Raw genomic sequence first — 20,967 nt, 5'->3', positions numbered from 1 at the left:
GCTTTGGGCAGTGTTTTTTTTATGCAGTCTGTTGTCTAAACCTGTGATGTTCCTTGCTTGCAATAACATGAAAGATAAGACAGACTCCGACATTCTGGACAACTGCTCTTTTGTCCAGCTTTCTCCTTCCTGCACCATCACCAAAAAACGTATTCACATAATGTATTTGTCACAGTCAATTCAGAGCATAGTAGTCTGACACTTTGACCAGCAGGGTGTACTAACATGCACTCTGAAATGTCCTAATTGGGTTCGGCCTGATGGTTGAGAGAATTGCATGAGTAAAGATCTATGGGTCTCAGTTTATCCACAAGGTGTGTTGCAGGGAATATTTGGAGCTTTAAAGTGCGCCTTATGGTTGTGAAAATACGGTATTAGTGCAAATCCAGACCCAAAGAACTGACAATCTGTCCATGTGTAACTTACAAAGAGTGTACTATTGCATCTTTAAGTAAAAATGATATTATTATCTTCAAGCGCTTGCTTATATTACAAATTCAGTGTCCATGTTACTAACAGCCAACCAGCGTTGTTTGTCAACGATGACGACAACAAAAATATTTTGTTAACGCCCCATTTTCATGCCGATAACGAGACGATGACGAGCTAAATGTGGCTCTTTGATAACAAAAACATGACGCGACGTCCATGAATTTTCGTTGACGAGACGTGTGGTCCATCAGACGTTCCAAATTAATGACATCCCTTCCGATTTTACATGTAAACTTTCTTTCAAAAAATGGCAATGCTGGTGCAATCTATCCTCGTTTGGGCTCACCCACCACCGGGACAAGACCACACATGCACATACCAAAGACAGCGAGTGAGAGACAGGAAAGCAGAAGGAGACGCCAGGCAAGCTCCACCTTCCGCATTAGCACAAGACTCATTTTGGAGAGAAGCACGTTCCTAAAGGAGAGAATCAAGCTCGGTAGGCAACTTGGTTCTGATAACAGCAAGCTGTTACAAGTAAACAAGAAATATGTTTGATGCTGTTTGTACTTGTGCTATTGTATTAGAACAAGTCTACTACTATGTTGTTAACACATTTTTAGTTTGTTTATTTACTTTGCTTTAAGTTAAATAATGCTAAATAAAATGTTTTGGTTCTCGGCTTATTTTGGAGCAATGAGCATCGATTCCGCTGTTACCACTTTTTTCTCTTTGTAATGCATAATCCTTAGTAGTCGATCAGAAAGTCTTTGCTATTGGGTGGATACCTTGTATGCCTCGTTTTAACTAAAACTGACTGTAACCTTCTGGAGTTATTGTCAACTTAAACTAGACTAAAACCTTTTTGAGTTTTCAACTAAAACTAGACTAAAACTATCACGAATAGGAATAACTGAATGTGATGAAAAATATCAAGCATTTTGGTCCAAAAGACTAAGACTAAATCTAAAATGCTTTCTAAAAACAACACTGCTGGTAAGATGCAGCTCACTGGCTGTCATTCTCGTAAAAGGGTCTCACCACTAGTAAAGCAAAAAAAAAAATTATTTGGAAGAAGTTTGACTGACTGCATGAAACAAATCCGCCCCCTAAAATGAGTTCACACCAGCATTACTGGAAATATGTCAAAACATTTAACGTTTAATGTGGATGGTGTTTCATCATCTGGATATGTTGATGAAGGTTTATCACAGGCATGTTAATAAAGACAAACTGTCTCAAATTGCTAAGAAAAATGTTTCACCTTTAATTAAAATACAATCCCGCATGTTTGCCATTCCCCACTCTCACATCACCAGCGGGGCTACCGCTGGGTATTAAGTGAGGTTTTTATCATTACTTTTTAATCAAACAAATATTGTGGCCAAGTGTGAGGTGCTTGCTCATCGGCATTTCTCAACAGCCACACGAGTGAGCTGGCGGTGCCGATATATTATAGACTGACTTGCCTCACTCATCTATCATGTGGAGGTCTGATTTGATTCAGGGAGCTGATGCTTGCCAATGTTATACACTAGCCCGCCAGGGAGACATTAAAATTCAAGGGAGTTGCCATGGAGGAAACTTTGAAAGGAGAGATGAAAGATAGCGAATTTGCCTGTTGAATTACAAAACCAGGATCGATTTAGAATGTTTCCATAAATGTCTCCACAATCTTATCAGACTTGATTTGATGTCACGGTGAATAAAATAAAAATCTGTATTCTTCCACTGGGGGAAGAAGCTATTAATGCCCACAGCTGGGCAAGTGTCTTCCCACAAATACAGTTAAGACAAACTCCGCTTCTGTTCACATCAGGGGAAGGAATTATTTAGAGATGTTTGTTTCCTTGCGATAGCACAATCTTCACTGATTCCGAAACAGAACAAATGATAGAAGATGAAATGCTATTGTTGAGTGTAAACTGCAAATCGGACTGAGGTATGGGAATAGAATCGTTGTAATGTTTACAAACTGTATGAATTCATCTGTAAGTGTAAGTGCTCTAACACATGTTCTGTAAAACAGCAATCTTAGATCTATGTTGATGTCGTCACAGAATCTTTGATTAACAGCTACTAATTATTAATGATTAATTAATTAATGATTTCTTTTTCATGTCTATCGCTACTCTAAATCCAGCAATAAGGATTTTTAGTGGAACCTTCGTTCATGTACTCAAGAGTGCTCATGAAGCGCAACAATTAAAATGAATGGAAAGAAATAGGGGGCGCCACGGTGGCCGACTGGTTAGCACATCGGCCTCACAGTACAGAGGTCGTGGGTTCGATTTCGGCTCCGGCCTTCCTGTATGGAGTTTACATGTTCTCCCCGTGCCCGTATGGGTTTTCTCTGGGTACTCCGGTTTCCTCCCACATTCCAAAAACAAGCATGGCAGGTTGATTGGACCTAAATTGCCCCTAGGTATGAGTGGGAGTGTGAATGGTTGTTCGTCTATGTGTGCCCTGCGATTGGCTGGCAACCAGTTCAGGGTGTACCCCGCTTACTGCCCGTAGACGGCTGGGATAGGCTCCAGCATGCCCGTGACCCATATGAGGAGAAGCGGTACAGATGATGAATGGATGGATGGAAAAAAATAGAACCAACACTTGTGCCAAGTCAACTTTATGCGATATAGATGACCCTCCTGGAGCAGGTGGCGGGTTGGGTGAGCACGGCGCATCACAATGCTGAGCTGAGAGCCACTCACCGGACACCCACTTGACGCCTGCTCTGGCCGCGGGCAGGTCGCAACGGATACCCCTGGGAACCACCACACTTCCCTAGGATTACTCATAACATTATCACGTGCATTTTGGCCTTTTTTGCGAGCCATACTGATGGTGAATTTTAGGGCAACAAACTAAAACTGACATATGTATAAGAAATACGAGACGCATGGAGCGAATGGCATTTGCACTGTGTGACAGAAAGCACGATTGAGCAATTCAAGTGGATGATGTGCATGTTCCCCAAATTTGTTCAAAAACTTGGTTCATAAAGGATCTTTTGTGAAGCAAGGTTGAACTGTGTTCGAATGTACTCGTTCCTTCATACACTTTGTATAGTTGATCTTTGGTTTTATATGTCTTAATCAGTTGCAAACATTTTCTGGACAACAGTGCATATTGAATTCATGTCATTTTTCCTGGACATGTTTACCATGCGTGTGAATGTTCAACAACATCACAAAAAAATCTGGCAATAGTTGTCAGAAACTGAATCTGTTCTAAATGACTAGTCAAAAGGCAGGCAAGTGACCACTACACCGTTAGTGTCTGTAATTTTGCCATTTAATGATTAGACTAACTAATGAGGGTACCTAGGCTAAAAGGCGGTCAGTTTAACCTGGGCAAGATTGAGACCACTTTGATGACCTCAGTGTTGCAGGTCCGCATGACAACCACCCTCCAGGGAACGAATATAAAGTCAGACTCCTGCATAGTTTTCAACAAGTCACTTTGTGTTACAAGATCCTCAAGGATAAGTGAATGTAGAATCTAAATGGGGAAAAAGGCTCACACATCACAGACTAAGAGTTGAGAGAATACACTTCAAACTCCAGTGGTGCATCAATGTCCACAATGAACTGCTAACTGATGTCTGGATGAGTGAGCACAAGCACAGAGGTGAACCTTGCTTTTAGCTTTGTTCACCTAAACTATTTTTTTTATTAGTTGAGGGAGAGACAATCAGTTGAGGGAGAGACAATTTTATTGCAGTGTGAGATGAAGCAGCAGTAAAAGTTTTCAACTCTGAGGAACTGAAGCAATTGCAGTTAGCACACAGGTCACCAATGTTAAATTCTGTCCGAACTTCTGCTGGCCCTTTTATCTTACCATCTTGCTCTCTATACTATGAATGACTAAAAATGATAAGACCGAGGACTGCAAGTCAAAGTATAACAAATATAATCCCAAGAAAGATTAACACCAGAAATACTGACTCATATCTGTGGAACTTTATCAACTGCACAGATGTAGAAGAAGGTTTATTCCGTACAATTTTATTTCTTGTTCATATACTTAATCAACATCCACACAGGGGATGACAGCCTAAACACGTTAGCATGCGTACCTAACTGGTTTTAAAGTGCAAGAGAAATGTGCAAAGGGTTCAGCAAAAAAAATAAAAAATAAAAAGGTCACAGCAATAATAGTCTCAATTCCCACATCAAATTATGTGCCAAAAAACCCTAAATCTAACACTGCCCTGAATGATGGACCTCATGAAATTAATGTTTACAGCTACATTTCAAGAAGTGACTGAAAGTGTTTCCACAATGGTCATGGTGGTCAAATATGGTACAAATCTTCTCATCGAAGTCTTCATAAGGGAGGGAATGGATTTTTGTGTGTGCCCTGATGGACTCTTTCCAAGCTAGGGCAGTTGTGCTTCACTGGCATTCTGCATTTTGAATACAACCAAGATCTTGTTGAAACATGATTGCATGTTGTGAGATTGCCTATGGATCTTTTAGATGTTGGCAAAATTTGACAGACATCAGTGCAAGCTTCATCTGGCAGAGAGGTTGGTGCACTAAGAGTCGTTGAATGTGCACATTTGATTAACTGGATCTCTGAGGAATTCGCATGCCTCATCTGGAAATTAGGGCCACCCTCACACTTCACTGACTCACGCCTCTTTGATGGTTGAGCACAAATGTCCAAGTTACGCATTGTGGTTATGTCGGACCCTAAACGGGAAAATTGCAGCTTCTAGGAAGTGTGCCAGAAAGGCGCATAATTAATTGACTTGAGCGCATATAGGAGCAGGATAGCAACAGTAGCCTGCTTCACCATGTCGAGGTGTGAATTGTTATCGTTCTCCAAGATGGACAACAGTTCATGGTGGACCCTGCAAGAAACTTTCGGGAATCTGGCTCCTTAACAGTTTGTTTGAGCATGTTGCATCCCTCTTTCGTATGTTGTCTCTCCAGTACACTACTCTCTTAGAATGGGACAAATCTGAAGAGAAGGACCCATATTGAATCTGAAGCAGTTTTTGATGGATGTTGAAAGCTTGCCCCTCTCCCATTTCTTGCATAGAGTGTACTTGCAAACAAGCGCAGTTTATTGTCTAGTTGGAGACCAGGAAGTGGACGGCAGGCCCTCAACTCACCCCTTCTTTTTGCAACCTTCTAATCATATTCAACTCTCTTGTGCTGCCTTTCTGCGCCTTCTGTATACCTCGTTTAGCCTTTAGTCTAATCTGGTCAACATTCCCCAGGGCTCTCTTTTTGCTGAGTAGTCCCTTGATGTTACAGGTAAAACAGCTCTTGTTACTGGCAATGAAACGTACAGTTCGGCAGAATTTCAGATCAGGCTGTAGCACAAGTTGTGATTTAATCAATGTCCTCCCCACATGAATCGTGTAGCAATCTCGGATCAGTTTTGTGGAAACATGCCTCAGGGGACGATACTGTGCGGGAGCAGGTAATGGTGGTTTGCCTCTGTACCTGAGGCTTATTGTGTGGCTGGAGAAGTAAACACAAACAGCCACTCCTCCTTATACTGAGATCTGAAGACTTTCTGCAAGGTCTGAGACTCACTGACAAAAGTTCAATGTCCAGACTACTTATCATTGATTTTTTTGTTACATGACTCATTTAATTTCCATCAGAGTCTGAAGTATATTCTGGAGTTCATATTCACAGATATTCTTGATGGGACAATATGGTCAGGAGTGGGTCTGCGGAATTTATTTTGAATTGTCCAGTTTGTACTGTTAAAGGGGAAATCAACCCAGAAAATGTCTTTGCAAGAATATATTCTATTTAGGCCTATTAGTCGAAACATGGAATTCTGCTTAATAAAGCGTTTGTGGAATATGAGAAAAGCAGCAAAAGCCGCTCATTTTTAGTCATCTCAGGGGTGGCCATTTTGTCACTTCTGTTGATTGAAGATGACCTCAGACTTGCTCAGGGCTCATGACATCCAATCATGGCTCAGCCTAAAACAAACAGGTGAGCTTTGATTGGTCCTAATCTTTTTATATATATATATATATATATATATATATATATATATATATATAAGTAAATATTAATGGAGAAAAAGGTGTTATATATGAAAATATGACACGTTAGGTTGTGGCATGGAGTGCCACCTGCCACTGTTTTTTTATCAGTGCATGGGACTATTTAAAATATGCACTCTCAAAATGTGTTTATTTCTCTGCAAAGAGGAACCCAGTCACAGCTGCGAATGCATTTAGTGCCAACTCAAGTGGATGTTATTTCCCACAGTAGTTGTCAAAGAGCCTTTGATGAATCCCGGCTATGAAATGACTTGTATTTTTATTTTTTTTTTCACCTAAGCTTGACCATTTAATCACTTTTTTTATCTTCCATTTCAAATTTAGTTTTAACCTGACAGGTTCAGACATACTTTATTACCTGACATTTTTTTTCTCCAAATATATGTACTGTATTTACAGTCCTATGACTGGTGTAATCCATTTCCAATAAGGCAATTTACTTGCATTTGATTTCTTTTGCCTTATTCCTATGAAGATATATTCATTGAAACTGTCAAATGAAAACAATTATTTTAAATGTAGTGTATGTAAAGTGTTAACTTTAGAAAAAGTTGTAATCGCTGATCTCTGCTGTTTCTCATTTTTTATCTGTACATTTGTTATGTTTTTTTTCCTTGCCGACTCGATCCAAACTTTTCCTCATCTGTGTATTTTTGCTGTCCTCCCCCGTCCTTAGGGTCAAGGTTTATTTTGCTGCAGGGAAGTCAATTGGATGCCTCTGACTGGCTGAACCCAGCTCAGATCTTGCTGTACTACCAGCAGAATGCCAGTGGGCCGTGGTTGAATGAACTGTGTGGACGACGCCTGCTGGACCCCTGTGAGCACCAGTGTGATCAAGAAACAGGTGAGCCTCAGAACAGTCAAAATTGGGGAAGAATTGTTTATACTTTGGGACTGTTTTTCTTCAGCTGGGACTGTAGCTAAAATTGAAAAGGAATTTCAGCTCCTGCATTACAACAAACCAAAATATACATCTAATGATAAAAATATAAAAAAATGCCTTCACTCATGTAAGTTGACTTTTAAAATGTTCCAGTCAGAGCTGCGAGCTGAATATTCAGCTGGAGTGGCTGACAAGCTGCATGCAAACTTCGGTAGAGCTTGTGGCTTGCGTCAATTTGACATTTTTACTGTTCTTCAGAGGTTTCAGAGACATTGACATACACAAACATGAGCAAAAAAAAAAAAGAGTGCCTAATTTTGTCATTTCATGCTTCATGGGCCCTGGCATGATTTAACCTTTTTATTAAGGATTTCATCAATAAGCATGCGTTCCCTCAGCCTGACTAAGACCCCAAAGTTGTGAGAAAAATGAGCCATGCATCCCGTGCCTGCGGCTGTTTGTATCAACAAATCTCAAACAGCACTATCTAACGGGCTGTTTTAGTAGATCTGTTTTAGACGTCACTAACTCCGCTCGAACTCCACCCTCACTGAAAAACTGTGAAGGTACAACAGGACTATGGGGAAAAGAACTGAATGAATATTTTAATTTACTATTCATTTGAAAATTAACTAAATAAACATTGTTAATTTATAATTATGTGGTTTTATTAGGTATACAGTGCATGATTTACGTTTTTTTTTCCTATAATGCCATGGGGCATGTGCATGCGGAAGTAAGTACCCCTTGGCATTATGGAAAAAAAAACTCATTGCAGACAATGATAAAACCAAAACATAATAACGAATAAACAATGCTATCTTAGTTAACTTTTTAATGTATTGGTATGTCTTCCATTCGGGGTTGTTTCACATAATGAGACAGTGTTGCGCATACGCAAATTCATTCCGCGCAGCATTATGGGCAAAATGCTACGTTTGTTGCATTTAGCCTACAAGTACGTTCAAACATCCCCATGGCTGCTGTTGTTGCAACATTTTTGTTTCTAAATGAAGTTAAAAAAAAAAAGTAAGTTTGAACAGTGAATATAGTTTTACTCCACACTGGCGGCTCCATGCAACACATAGGAACCCTGTATCAGTGTATAAAGGCCAACAAAAATGTTTTTTCTCCCTAAATCCAAGCTACAGTAAAGCTTGTGATTGGAGTGCATCGAATGTGCCAAATATCTGCTAAGATGTGTTTTAGTTTTAGTTGGAGCAAACATTTCACTGACGACTGCTTCAATTTGGGAAAACACAAATGTCTTTCTCTTATTGATAGAAACTCCCTCTGCAACAGCAAGTAATTTTGTCCAAGTAGTTCTGTTTACGGAGTAATTTCCTTCAGTATGTGTTATATTGTGGCATTTTCTGATTTGTTAGTTTCACAGCTAACAGATCAGTTTATTGAATGTCAATGCTAACTGAAGCATGCGAGTAAGTAACGTGTTGTGCAACTCTTTGCAGTTATTAAATAATGCTATTTGTAATTTAGCGTCATCAAAGTCTCTCTCCCACAAGTTAGCGAACTGAGTAACGATAGCATGCACAAAGCCGACTCGTCACAAGGGGCGGCGAGTGACACCACCCCCCTGTCCACTCTCTCGTCACACTATGTCGCCAGCACCCGGTCCCCAAAAGTTCTGAAATTGTATGAACCCGTCCAGGTTGTTGACCAGTGCTCTAAATGAAAAAATGTTATGCTTCTTTTCAAACGTATTTCATGATTGCATGCTGCTATCGGCATTGGTGTGTGGTCATTCATAGCGCTTTTCTTTGTGTGAAAGACACACAAGCATGTGAAACAGGCGAGTCTTGGTCAGAACAAGTCATTTTCTCAACAGAAGCATGTGAAATCAGGGGAGCCTTGGTCACGCCCATCAATATCCGCTTGCTTAATGCTTAATTGCGAAAAAAAGTGTTTTGATTCAGTATTTGGGCATCCAGAGGATGGTTGGTGTCGTCCCTTCAAAAGTCACTGCAAGCTTTTCGTGATTTTCCTGCACTTCTCTGGGAATCACAATAATGAATTCAGGCAAACGAAAAGCAGAGCACAAGTGTGAAAAGGAGCAGAGGATTTTGGATGTCTTGTGCGAATGCATGCTGTTTTTTTCCGCTGCGAAATAGGGAATCTGTTTTTGCTGTGGCAGATTGTCCTGACTAATTTGGAGTTTTACAATCTAAACTGCTATGGTAGCATTCACAGAGCCGCACACTTATTGACAAATGCAATTGGCAGCTTTTTCATGAAATGTCCTCAATGTCATCCTCGTGTGAAAATACAATCGATGAATTTACTGTCTTTATTGGAGCTCAGGTCCTCTTTGTGTGTGCTTGGCTTCCGTTGCCCTTTCCACAACTCAAACCCTGTTATGAACTGTACCCAGGCTCAAACTGTCACCTTTGTAAAAAACCCTCATTAACTCTACTGGCAATGTAAGAGTAGCATTTTACCATTCCTGGATATCATTCGATTTTCAGAAGAGGTTATCTGCTGTAAGATAAAGCCCAAATTAAGTATAAATACTTTGAAGATACCAGACAGACACTTAATGGAATGGGGACAGAAAGATGTCTGCGAACCACACTGTCACTTCGAGGAATTGTATTGATCTTTCTCAATGATAATGCCCATCGGATTTTCAACTGAGGTACCTTGGTTTACGAGTGCACCATTGTTAACCGTTGTGTATTGTGACTTCACCTGAAGAAGCAGACAAGTACTGTCTGCAAAAGCTCTTGTCAAATAAATCAGTTCAAAGTCTCAAAGGTGTCACCTCTGTCTTATTCATCTACTTATCAGACTAACACGACTACCCCATTACTCATTGTATAACACATTTTGTTCAGATTTGTGTTGCAGAACTTATCAGGCTCTATTTTCGTAGACAGGTGCACAACTGCAGCATCATCATTTTCGTGCGGCAAGTCAAGTATACCAAGTTTGGTAATTTGACAGACCACGCTGCGTCTTTCTGGCTGATCAACTGTGTTTGCTATTACATGCCCACAGTGCACCTGACAATTTTGGTGACAGAAAGTAGACAAGGCATTAGACCTGATAAAAGGAGGTCTAAGTCGTGGCGCATGTGGCGTGATGTCATTTAGGTAACAATAACAATAAAAACTTTATATAGCGCATTTCACTACAGCTGGAGCTGGAACAAAGCGGTTTCCATTCTGGTGTTATTTAAATTAGCAAGTAATAAGAACACAAACTAAAACACCTAAACACATATGCAATAGATATCAAAAGAACAGCAGAACAGTGACAGTCTCGTGTTGAGTCGAAAGCTAAATAATAAAAATGTGTCTTAAAACGAGTTTTAAAATTGACAGAGAGGGGGCTTGCCTAATATTCTATGGGAGGTCATTCAGTAGAGAAGGAACAGCAATAGAAAAGCGGAACAGAAAATGAATGGATAGTTGCACAATCTGTAATATATAGAAATATAAACAATTGCAAATAGTATGTATTGCTGCAGTATGAAATCTAATACTCTTATTCACCTTTATGCACCTCAATGCAAGAAGGAGCTCTTTGGCGAGATATTCAGTAATTTATAGAAATATGTACATTAGAAGATTTGTTTTTATTGTTGTTGCAAAACTCTTCTGTCTCTCTCTCTCACCCGTGCACTCTGCTTACATTTATTCCCCAGAATCCAACTTACTGAGGCAGTTCATTACGGAACCAAATGTATTTTTTATGCATATATATCCAAGAATGACGATACGCAAGTCGTAGTTTGGCTCGATAAGCAGGCTGATTCTGAGCACCGCGGACATTTTTGCTGTTTATTCTCCTATTTCATTCATAAATATTGTAAGACAACAGCATACACTGACCCCTGAATCATAGCAGAAACCAAGTCATTGAACAAAATATTATCATCTTTAATATATTTTTCAAAGCACCTCCTGCCAGCGGCACAACTGTAAGGGGGGTAAGGAGTGGTTTGTCACACACATACTCCATTTCACAGCGGTCGGGATTGTCTTACAGTGCCTTTTAATTGTACTTTGAGTTTGACGATCCTCTGCATGGACCTCAACCGGGCACCTCTCCTGTGCTGATTTAAAGGGACAGAGCGGCCGGCAATCAGTAGCTTTTATATTAAAAAGTGCCTTTCTTTTTGTTTTTCTCATGCTAAGTACTCTCATATTGTATAATAGTGTGCTCAAAGTATTTGTATTATTTCATTGAAATATTATAGTCTGTGGTGTAAATTTAAAAATAATACAAAACATTTAAAAAAAAAATATATTGTGGTTCATTGAGTGTCAGTTTTAGTTTTCATGGAATACACAGTTCCCTTCAAGCGAAATTATAAAAAACTCAATGTAGCCACTTCAAGAAGAAAAAAATAACCAAAATAATGTGACAGTGTATCTGATACATTAGTGTGAGGGCATGGCTCAGATTAATGAGTGTGACAAACTGTGCATTGGATGAAAATGCCCTATATTTGGTTCAGAATAAATTTGGCTGGGCTGCTCTGGAGGCACTTGCCTTTGAATTCCCAATAATCAGCAAACAGCCATTGGAAAAAAAAAAGTCAAACCTTAGTTTAACCGAACATTCCATTATACCACACATCAGATGTTATATTCATGTGAAGCTACTGTACATCATCTTTTATTCAAGCCAGAAACCGCATTCAACGTCCAAATAATAAGAACAGTGTGCTGATAAAACAGAATTGTAGAATATATTGTTGTTTAATGAGCTCGACATCGCTCTCTGCCAGTGATTATATTTTGATCTTTACTTCCGTCAAATGAACTGTTCTCCCTGTAAAACGGGAATAGAATATCTGTAACTTATCTATTACACATCTAGTAGAGGTTAACAAAACATTTGCATGTAAAAGCTGATTAATTCTACCAGAACAATTAAAGATCGAATACTTCACAGACTGCTGTTAATTTTGGTTTTATTGACCTTTTTTAACAAAGATGAATAATATGAAAAATATACCGCAGTCAGTGTAAGAAAATAGACGTAATCTTGAATTCTATGGGGGTGCCCTCGAACAAGGCACCAAACCTCCGCATAGACCAGTTCAGGGACACATCTCACTGTCTTTGATTGGTCTCCAACTCTGTATGGTGTGCAACAAAAATACATCAGTGTAAATTTGAATGAGCAAGTGTAATGAATATCAATATCAGATATAAAATACTGACTAGTTCCGGATAACATGCGTGCCCATGTGATGGGCATGCCCATGTGCCGAGCATGCAGGCAAGGACAATGTTGCTTTCAAAGGCAATGGAACGCATGTACATTAGCTTAGCATCGCCTTAGGCGGGCCGCTCAAATGGGACGTGTCATATCTACCCAATCATTTCTCAATCAGGTCTCTTGAACATACTAAGCTTGACTGATTTTGGTACAGTATACTGTTTTTTTTTTAATTTCTTTTCTTTTCTTTTTTTTTAAGACATATCTTAAGGGTGTCAAACATATGGCATGTGGGCTGGATCAGGCCCGGAAACTGATTGAATTACTTTACATTTACCAGAACATCAAATCTTTGCATTTGAATTAACCTTTTCAATGAAGTGGTCAATCTGTAAGTCAGAATGTTTTTATTGATATTTACAAGCCATAATCAAATGAACATAGCAAGTAAAACCAGGAATTGGCCTTGATGTCCCTATTCAACAAACAAATTCAAGTCGCGGCAAAGTGTTGCCACCCTCCATGTTCGTGAATGGCACAAAAACAAGATATTTCATTGCACACGCATTGCTTTTGATGGTTGTCATCAACATCTGTGAGCTGGGCTGCTCCTTACAGTGAAAATTGACGTGCTCTTCAATTTGGAACAAGCTAATAGCGTGTTAATTGCTGACGTGATAGAAAGTGGGGAACTACACTCGCATTTACATTAGCATTGAGTTTCATCACTCAGTGCAGGTAAAAGCCTTCGATCGCCGCAAAGAGATTCACTGTGGGTGGGGGTCGCAATCTGGGCCAGCACCGGACATTCGGCTCTTTCTTGTCATAATTTTTTTGGGGTATAACTTACTTTTTTAGTTTAGCTTAGCTTTCAGCGCTCCAGTATTCGACGTGACATAATTTGTGAGTTTTCATTTTCTTCTTTCAACGACACTTCAAGTACATCATTACGTGCATGCCGCTCACTGTTCAGACTGAGTCATCACAGTTGAATGAAACGTTCGCCAAACAACAAGATGACAAACTTGGGTTGGAAAAGCTAAAATGGTAAATGAGGCATACCTAAATGTTACTTGGAGCCTTTCTGTATTCAACTCAATAATTTGCATTTTAACTGGTACAACCATGTATTTTGATTTTGTTTTTTTGCTCTCGTTCATATTCTTCTGTGTTGTATACAAAATATGTATTTTATGAAAATAATTCATATATATATATATATATATATATATATATATATATATACTATATATATATATATATATATATATATTTACAGTTGCCCAGGACAGCATGCAAATAGTGCTAATCTGCAAAATATTGACAGTGATTGCTTTTTGTTATAAATCGCAATTTTACTTGTATTTACATGTGGTCCCTGAGCTAAAATGAGTTTGACATCCATGTTCTGGATGGTATAGAGTGTTAAAAAAATGGAAGTGTGCTCCCCTCGTGGCAAATGAACGCGTCCATCTGCACGTCAGTATCAATACCAAGCACTATTCAGGTAAATTGGATAAACTTTCAAACTTCTCAACCAGTTTTAAGCTTCTTTTGTATTCATTTACAATTACTTTGTATTGCAGAGGATGTTTTTGGCTGCAATAAACCTACAAAACAATACATTTTGGACTGGATTGGGTGTTTACATTTTACAGACAGTCATTTTAAACGGACAACATATTGCCCTATTATTCTCTCAAATAGAGATTATATATTCAAATCAAAACATACTCATATCTAATGTATACTTCCAACTCATGATGTAACAGATTACAATAAAATAATGTAATGGGTCCTCGGTTTTCAACGGTTTTCCATTCTGATGGAGATGTAACGCAAATCTGTACATGAGGTGGAACGTGCCATGGGCTATCACTAAACTACGATAATACACTAGTAAAATCATAAGTACAGATAAAAATGAAAGAAAAACACTTTCGGCTCAGCTTGATTTCACCTCAACAGACTGATTCAGGGATGGATGACTCAGAAACCAAATCAGTGTGTCTCAAACTTATATTTATTCAGACTTCTTCAAATGTTTATGGGCCTCTTTTTGGAAATCTTTGCACTTGTGAGATGTAGGTAGGCCAAATATATTCATTACTGCCATTGACGGCTAAAGACGTCAAAGATCCATTTTTATTTACTCGGCTGGTGGTGAATGAGTTTTAATTATAACCTCCTATGAACTCCGTTTTGGTGTGAAGATAAATACTCACCTTGATCCTGTTTCATATCTTTCTCCCTTGATATTGTCCTAGCAGAAAGCAGACATGACATTGTTTAGCCTACACTAATTGCATCTTGGAGGAAGATATGTAGTGTGTACAGTATAAATGGCTTTGCTTAGTAGCGAAGCACGCCATAGCAGCTTCCAATCTTGTATTCCAATTGTCTCCTTACATGCAATTTGATATAAATCGCAACTCTCATTCTCTCAAAATACTCATCCTGTCTCCTGCCTATTAAGGATTTACATTTCCCCCATGTCAGCCATTAGTGTGTTTTCTATTTTCATATTTAGCACTTTTCCATAATATGTATCCGTGGAAAAAAAACAAAAAAAAAGACTGTTTATGTGTTTCTGCTTGTCAGGATGGTTGCATGTTCATGTGTGCCGGCACTGCAGGGAGATTGCTGACTTGCTATAGATAGCTTAAGTCCAATCCTCTTTTCTGCAAGAAAAGATACAGATGAGAGCTGAGATGCGCTGTGGCAACATCTGTGCTGCCTCGGCAATCCATTAAAGGAAATGGGAGATGCTTTAACACATGGGGCCTCCTTTGCTGCACAACTTGAAACCAGGTTATTGGGGGTACCAATGCTATTTGGGCTCACTAACACCTCTACTATAGTTTGGTGTGCATGTGTGTGTGTATGTCCATTTATTTTTGTTATTTGACCTTAAATAAGGCTGCATAATGGATTATGTATGTGCACTTTGCAAGGTCATTCATCAGTTGGAACAAGAAAAAAAGGAAATCCTCTACTACATTTTGGGTTAGCTTTACCCACAAACCAGTTCAGGCCAATACATTTTGTCTTGTGTGAAAGTAAAATGTTTTATGTTTTATGCCACGATCCATGAAGCTCTGTCTTCCTACAAAATATATTCAGAATGACAGCCAAAGTCTCAATTTTTCATATTTTGTGACTAGCACCAACAAATGGCCTTAGTCATCTCCATTGTGTGCTTTTAGCAAAGTTGGTGCTAATTAAAAACAGAGGCAAGTGAGAGTTCTCTTCACTTTTATTCAACAATTTGTTGGTAATATACTAAAAATGTCATAGTTCATTACATTTGTTTAGATCATTATGCATTCAACAGTAAACACTACACTCACTATGCACCTTACATATTAAATATTGTAGTTACCATATCTACATGAGTGTGGCAACATATAGAAAGCATATTCTGCATCGCTAAAAACCACAACAGAAATCTAAATTATTTTATAATTGTTCAGTATTTTTTTATTATTTATTATTATAAGGTACCACTATCCAAGACTCAAATAATCAGGATCGTTCCTTATCATTTGAATCACGTGTGTTGCGGCAACTAGTGATGGAAAACAGGCAGGACACCGGCCCTCGGGAACAGGATTGAGGAGCCCAGTTGTACATAACAAAATAAAATACAAATTCCTTGCAATTGTACACTAATAAATGTTTTTAAAGTGTTAGACTATTTGCTCATGCGATTGTTCAAAAAGTGTTGACCTTGCCCGATCCAATTATGCCCCTCACCTGCTTCCAATTAACCTGGGGTTTTGTATATCAAAAATATTTCACCAAAAACAAAACATCCACTACAATAGATCCCATCACCTCAGTGTAACTATTCAAGCAAGGGTAAAAAAAATCACAACAACTTGCTGGAAACAGTTGTTCACTGTCTCTCTTTGACATGGATTTGCGTCTGGATTTTAATCTGGCCCAACCACTGATTGTGCTGGATGTCAATTCTGCAGATGGAGTTGTGATTCAACATGATTATTATTCTGTATGGATAACGGAAATAATCCATGGAAGAAAAAACAATCACCAAACAATAAAAATAACTGTGGAGGAAAAATGCTGAAGGAAGCACAAAATTAAAACAAAGAGGAGCTTCAAAACACAATCACTACTTTAATGAAGATTTTCACCTCAGGATATGAACAGTGCTTCCAACTTTTGTCTGAAACACTGGAAAAACAATCGGCATTCCTGAGGAATCAGTTTTCAGCAAACCTTAACAGGAAGTTAAGCCTCGACAATCTGGAAGTCTTATGAAGGGGAAGTCAATCCAAAAATTGCCTTTTCAATAATTTTTATTATTAGGCCCATTAGTCGAAGAAAATCCATTTTGATTAAAGGGATGTGTGACTGGTCCGAACGTTGGCTCTTATATAATGGGTTTGTGTGGGAAAATGACAGTACCAAATGCCACTCATGCAGTTGAGTACGTTTGCGTTCGCCACCGCTTGCAACCAATTCATGAAGCTGTGAGTTTGCATAGATTTTGGATATTCACCTTATCGATGAACACTGGATGCGTCATTTTTGAATGAGTGGTGTCGACTTACTCCCTGAATGGCCATGAAGAAAAATAAATTGAAATCAAACTAACGCTTATGGCTGGAATTGTAATATATGTTGATGTCAGGACTAACTGCAACATTTTGTACGAGATGCAGGCCTTTAATACAAGACACAGAAAGACCTGAGTAAAACATTACAATAATTGAGGCGTGACATAACGAATGCATGTATGATTAATTCTGTGTCACTAATAGATAGAATTGGCTGAATATTAGCAATATGGCGCAGGTGAAAAAACGCCTTTCTAGGAATAGTCATGAGATGCATTTGAAAAGACAGTGTTGAGTCTGAGCTCTTTTGTTGAATCACTTTGGGTAATAGTACATTAATCAAGGGTCAGAGCGGTATTCTTAAATAGATGCAGATGAGCAGGACCAATGATCAACATTTCCGTTTTATCTGAGTTAAGAAGCATAAAATTTAAAGACATCCATTGTTTATTCATGACACAAACACGTCTCTAGATTGCAGCAAAAAAAAGGTTTGTTATCCCCAGGGGCATATATAAATGAGCATCATCAACATAACAGTGAAAATCAATGTTATAGTTAAATTACCAAGTGGAAGCATGTCGATACTAAACAATCGAGGTCCAAGTGTTGATCCCTGTGGGTCTCCACGTGTAGCATTGTGAAACTCAGAAGTCGCGTTGTAGGAGTCCATAGCTCGGCGAAGTCACTTTAGCAAAAAACGTCTCAGTAGAGTGGTTGGCCCTAAACAATGAGCGTAATGTAGTGTTCAAAACAATTATTAGCAGCCTTTTAGTCATTAAGCTGTTGCGCATAGTTTATTTTATTGCGACTCATTCTTCCTCATTGGATTTTCAGCAATCTGGATGCCCTGTGGCACCAAGTTGCCTTGGGGTAGTTTGGGGGATGAGACTCAGTTATGTACTTATGTATGTGGAGTGCTATACTGGTCATCTTGGGTACACCTTTCACTAAACAAGCAGCAAGAATACACAGCAAATTTTCCCTTGTCTTGTGTGGGTTCTCTCACTTTTCAAAATTCTTTTAAGATGTACAAAATCAGTGAGTGTGCATCCCACATAAGGGAAGTGATGATACATGACTGAACTAGTACAATTCTTTTGACAGGAGAATGCATTTGCCTTAATGGCTACATGAAGGACCCAGTTCACAAGCACCTCTGCATCCGGAGCGAGTGGGGGCCCAATCAAGGGTAAGTACACATTCTTATTTTATTTGTGTTACTACTTAAGCCCAGTGGTGTGCAAAGGGTGGTGCTCACGGGGTGGTGGCCCCGGGTATCCATATGAGGGCCTCATCCAAAGAACCCGATCATCCATTTCTCTGTTGACATTTGCTGATGAAGGGTTGTGTGATGGGATTGGTGCGTTTTTAAAATGTGTCAGCGCACCCACCCCACATATCCACTTCCCTGATGAAAGGTCATCCGTCAATGAATGATATTTGATATTGTGTTTTCAAAATTTGGTGTTAGCTCATACCACCCACCTCCAATTTCAAATTTTTTTTTTTAATCAATACACTGATATGCTTTTTTTCAGAGCCAATACCGATTATTACTAGTCATGGAGGCCGATAACCAATATTTGAAGTCAATATTCATTTGTATAAAAAAAGGGGGAAAATTGTGTCAGATTTTTGACAAAAACTCCAAAATTTTCGCGACCGTAAGGCACACTTTAAAGTCCCAAATCTTCCCCAAAACATACGAGGCACCTTGTAATGCGACACGCCTATTATATAGACTGAGCAACTCGCTCGGCCATCGGGCCTGATCCCCGTGGGGTATTTCAGAGTGCATGTTAGCACACCCGGCTGGCCATAGACTGATACATCCACGCTTCGAAATGACTGTGACAAATACATGATGTGAATACGTTTTTTCGGTGATGGTGCAGAAGAAAACTGGACAAAAGGGAAGCTGTCCACTATGTCGTAGTCTGTCTTATCATTCATGTTATTGCAAGCAAGAAACATCACAGGTTTACTTACAAATTTCTGACTTTAATCACCATTTATTGCATATTATTCATTTATCATCAACTTTACTTGCCTGCGGAGCCATGTCCTTCAAGTAACATATTACTTCTGGAATGTGACAATGGGGAGCGATTAGATTTAGCCTCAAGGCAAGGCATCTTTTTGTGGCGAGTGGAACTACCCATTTTGTTTATATAACATTAAAGGGCTCATAGTAATATTACAAGTGGTTATGAGTTGTAGTAGACTGGCTTTTATTCAAATTTACCTTTCTCTGCTCGCAGGACCTCTCCCATAGTGCATGTGACTCAAGGTGAAAAAGCAAAAAGGCAGTTTACTGCTGATTGGCTGCACAAGGAACCATTCCGACGGTTCTGTGAGCAGGCAAATCTGCTTCTGCAGGCAGGGGCGACGAGCACAGCAGACAGAAAGAGAAGTGGGCTGCAGCGAGCCAAATTATACCAGCTTTTACTTTATCGACCTTTAAATAAAAAGAAAAAAGGCATCTGTTGATAATTGGCAAAATGCCAAATATAATCGGCTCGGCCGATAATTGGTCCGTCACTATTTTTATATGAGTGGTTGACTAATTTGTTACGTTCACTGAAAATTGAATGTCTTTAATTTGGTTAATTAGGTAGTATAGTCACTGTAATCAGAGAACATTGTTTTGTTTTTTACATGTGCTCTGTTCTATTTGCAATTTATGGTCACAAGATGTAGTACACCACCCATTTCATTTATTTATCTATCAAATACAGTATGCAACATACAGTCTGTATAGCTATGCCGCATATCCCAATAATGTGCATCTTATATGGCTCCGACTTGGATGAATGACTTGAAGTGAGACATTTTATTTAAAAATCAGTAGGATACCTTACACAAAAGATGTCAGCACCCCTGCTTTCTTTTTAGGTGGTTTATTTCATTCCTTTCTTTTTGTATGCTCTTATGATCTCACTCTTGTGATTTTTTTCGTTTTTATCATCATAGGCCTTGGCCTTACACCATCTTCCAGCGTGGTTTTGATCTTGTGATGGGAGAACAACCCTCTGATCGCATTTTCAGGTACGGTGAACCAAAAAAAATAAAGAAATCCTATATTTTACTGCTACATGTTCCATCATCAATCGATATAGAAGGATTTGGGTTTTCATATTCCAGATGAAAGGCTGTGATTGTATGTTAAGATATAGATTTCATATTTTCTGAGGTTAGGGTCCTTGATATTGTCTGATGACTCAAGAAACAACTCAAGACTCAAGTCTTTTCACAAAGCGTTATCGAGCATCTATTGTTATTCAGATGAGACAGACGTAGTTTATGTAGCTGTAGTATTTCATAGTCGTAACATTTTAAGACAATTAGCCCAATGGTAAGAAGGCGCTACTCCGCCAGAGCGACTCTTGACATGGTTCTGACTGTCAGGATATTTATGGGTCTTTTGTGTTTTTCTGTGCTAATAGGCATTTTAAATGGAAATCAAACAGAAACAACGCTAGATTTGTAAAACCCTTGGCTCATTTTATGTTAGTATGGCCTGTAAACAGACTTTGCAGTAAAGAGACTTTGTTTCATGCACTCCGCCACGGGTTGGCTCACATATTCATGTTGAAGCTATCTATCAATCAAAAAAATAGGTCTTTCTTTAGCTTGGTTGCCTGGCAGCTCCATCTTCATCATTCTTCTACAAATATACTTGTTATCTCTCCTCTGGATATTGTCCAAACATTAATATGCAGCTCTCTATTCCTGTTTAACCTGGTCACTTAGCTTCGTCCTATCACGATTTACGATGTGTCGAAATGAGCAATTTGCACATCATGTAGACGCATTGAAAACCAAAACTGTCAATG

The 20,967-nt window shown here is 38.9% G+C and overlaps 1 protein-coding gene across 4 annotated transcripts in view; it reads left to right on the top strand.

The window, feature by feature from the left end:
- The window catches only part of astn1 (astrotactin 1), a 324,631-nt gene that overhangs the window by 81,224 nt on the left and 222,440 nt on the right, over window positions 1-20,967 (top strand). For all 4 annotated transcript variants that reach the window (XM_088310602.1, XM_088310600.1, XM_088310601.1 and 1 more), the window contains exons 8-10: window positions 7,149-7,316; window positions 18,236-18,320; window positions 20,105-20,179. In XM_088310602.1, the coding sequence (XP_088166728.1) occupies window positions 7,149-7,316; window positions 18,236-18,320; window positions 20,105-20,179 (328 nt within the window). The remainder of the gene's footprint in view (window positions 1-7,148; window positions 7,317-18,235; window positions 18,321-20,104; window positions 20,180-20,967) is intronic.

The sequence above is a fragment of the Idiotropiscis lumnitzeri genome, chromosome 12, assembly GCF_059441095.1.
Source record: "Idiotropiscis lumnitzeri isolate Australia: NSW breed Sydney's pygmy pipehorse chromosome 12, RoL_Ilum_1.0, whole genome shotgun sequence".
NCBI lineage: Eukaryota > Metazoa > Chordata > Actinopteri > Syngnathiformes > Syngnathidae > Idiotropiscis > Idiotropiscis lumnitzeri.
Note: the sequence above shows the minus strand (reverse complement) of the source record. Positions and strands in the feature narration are given on the sequence as shown.